The 2350-nt window shown below is 38.2% G+C and overlaps 2 protein-coding genes across 2 annotated transcripts in view; both read right to left on the reverse strand.

Moving 5' to 3' along the window:
* Positions 1 to 318: 318 nt before the first annotated feature.
* LOC106750527 lies at positions 319 to 874 on the reverse strand. The gene has a single exon (XM_014630936.1). It carries the CDS (start codon positions 742 to 744, stop codon positions 319 to 321), a length of 426 nt encoding a protein of 141 aa, XP_014486422.1. The 5' UTR covers positions 745 to 874.
* LOC106750536 overlaps positions 830 to 2350 on the reverse strand; it is a 3669-nt gene continuing 2148 nt past the window's right edge. The window contains exon 6 of the mRNA XM_014630947.1: positions 830 to 1948. Within this exon, the coding sequence (XP_014486433.1) occupies positions 830 to 1948 (1119 nt within the window). The remainder of the gene's footprint in view (positions 1949 to 2350) is intronic.

Genomic DNA, 2350 nt, shown 5'->3' on the forward strand with positions numbered 1-2350 from the left:
ATCGCGTTGCTAATCCTGACGTATACCTCGTGGAAAAAGTGTTGCGCAAGAAAGGTGACAAGGTTTATGTGAAATGGTTAGGATTTGACAATTCATATAATTCATGGATAAACAGGGATAATGTTGTAAAAAATAAGTTTTTTTATAACCTTTTGTATTACAAACAATATATATGTCTTATTCTACAAACATGTATGAGTAATATTTTCTTTATTATTCCAAATGAGTGCTACATATAAAAAAATGCGTAAATAACTATAGCGGTATATTATAATGTCCCCATGGAGACGTGTCGATCGAGTCGGGTATGATATACCGCTAGTCATTGTATGGACTTAGAGCGATTTTTGTTTCAGACACTGTGTAGACTTTGTGTAATTTCGATCTTATATACGATTGTTGACGACTGTTTTCGACTTCATCTCTCAAACATTGTGTATAGTCGTTAAAGGTTATCGTTCGCTCTATGACGCTACTTTTGACGCTTTTGGCCTTTTTCGTATCTTTTTTCCCCTCTACTCTCAGCGCGTACATCTTCGCTCTAAGTCCGACGAATTTTATCATTATAGCTCCGTTATTTTCATCTTTCATCAGGCCCGGAACCTTCTTATTTACAAGCGGTATATTGTACTCGTTGTCAGCAAGATAATCACTCGTATCGAATTTATGAATATCGCGTTTTATGTGCTCACAAATGTCTTCGCATTCTATGTGGTAAATTAGACTGTCGGTGTCGGTGTACATAATTTTACATTTTTCTCAATATGAAGGAGACATGTACTTGTGGTGAAATTCATACAAGCAAACCTTTGATATGTCGAGGATGCACCTACCCACATAGATCGGCTTGTTGAACTTCACTTCGAGTTTCCGTAATTCGACGGCAACTGTTTTCGGTAAAAATGGTTCGGCTATGAAAATTTGGTTTCGCGATCATTGCCTCAGCACCGTACTGTCCATTCCATTTTGTCAACAGTTTCACATCTACATGATTGTGTACATTTTCCATCGTTTTTCCAAATACTGCATTGTTCATCAATTTATACAAATTTTTCTCGAAATTATTAGTCGCTTTTGTTCTAAACTGTGTATTTAGTTCGATGTAATCGCGGAGCCACGGAGATTGAGCGAATTGGATTATACTGTGTACCTTTGTAATGTAAAGACCGTGACGCGTGCACTGCTGCAGGTTGCAATAATGAATAACATAACGCTGCTTATCGTATAAGGTTGCCAATAATTTATCCTGTCTTTTACCGGGTGGTTTGGCGCGCGTTGGACAAAACGGTAGGTCAGCGTGAGCGTCGTGCAAATGTTGCGAATATTCCAGATCGATCTCGAGAATATAACCTATGGGTGAATCGACAGCGATTGAAGATACATCAAATGTTGTAACATCTGTGACACATTGAAATTCGGTGTAAGGCAGCGGTTGACACATTGCCCAACTGTACAGATTGTTTACGTCAAAGTACATCAGGTACGACGATGGTTTCGATGGATCGTAAGACTGCATGTACTTGTTATTGGCCTGTGCGTATCTACTGGAACATTGACTGAGACCGCCGCGTATACCACATTTGATGAGCATGACAATATCGATATCAGTGAGCAATTCAAAATTTATGCCGGTATGTTTTAACATAGCATCCCAAGTGAAAATCGGGAAAGTATAATAATGTGCAGGATCTAATCCGTAACTTTTGATGCAATTATCCCGGAGATTTTCAAAAATATCGGCTAATAATAAGACATCAGTCTTCAGATATAAATCGCTGTATTCACCCAAGGTTTCAATAGAGAATCGTTGCCAGACGTTCGCAGCGTGCGCGTAATCGCTCTCTGATACCGTATTACCCGTCAACGAACTATAAAACGATTTTCGCGGTGGTAAACACGGGTCCTGCAACTTGTCCGCGCAATCAAGGTATTCATATGGAAAAACACTCTTTCGCGTCAATAAATCGAAATCGGATATATTTGAAAATGTGGACTATAAAATTTTTAATTTCTCTTTGTCGAGAAAAGATGCTAATTTCTCGAGACTGGTATTTAGAAATTTGTATGAATCGATGAATCGTAACTGTATGCAATTTCGTAAATAAGATTTTTTTGCTGTATCTTGGACGTGCTTCGTAAATGATATATATTTTTCTTTTGTTATCGGCAGCACAATGATCGAGCCTTCAAATACATTTGCTATTTCCATGATAATAAAAGGTGAATCGTAGCCGGATAAATTATGGAAAACTATTGGAATGTAATATGAATATTTATAATTTAGATTGCACTTTGAATGCGCGGGACCTCTGTACCGTCCGGTGAGATGGCAATGATCGCGTACGCGTGT

The sequence above is a fragment of the Dinoponera quadriceps genome, unplaced genomic scaffold (genome assembly GCF_001313825.1).
Source record: "Dinoponera quadriceps isolate SergipeBrazil2010 unplaced genomic scaffold, ASM131382v1 scaffold391, whole genome shotgun sequence".
Taxonomy (NCBI): domain Eukaryota; kingdom Metazoa; phylum Arthropoda; class Insecta; order Hymenoptera; family Formicidae; genus Dinoponera; species Dinoponera quadriceps.

Coding starts and splice junctions, on each gene's coding strand:
- LOC106750527 (XM_014630936.1), bottom strand. CDS start 744: ATGTACACCGACACCGACAGTCTAATTTACCACATAGAATGCGAAGAC.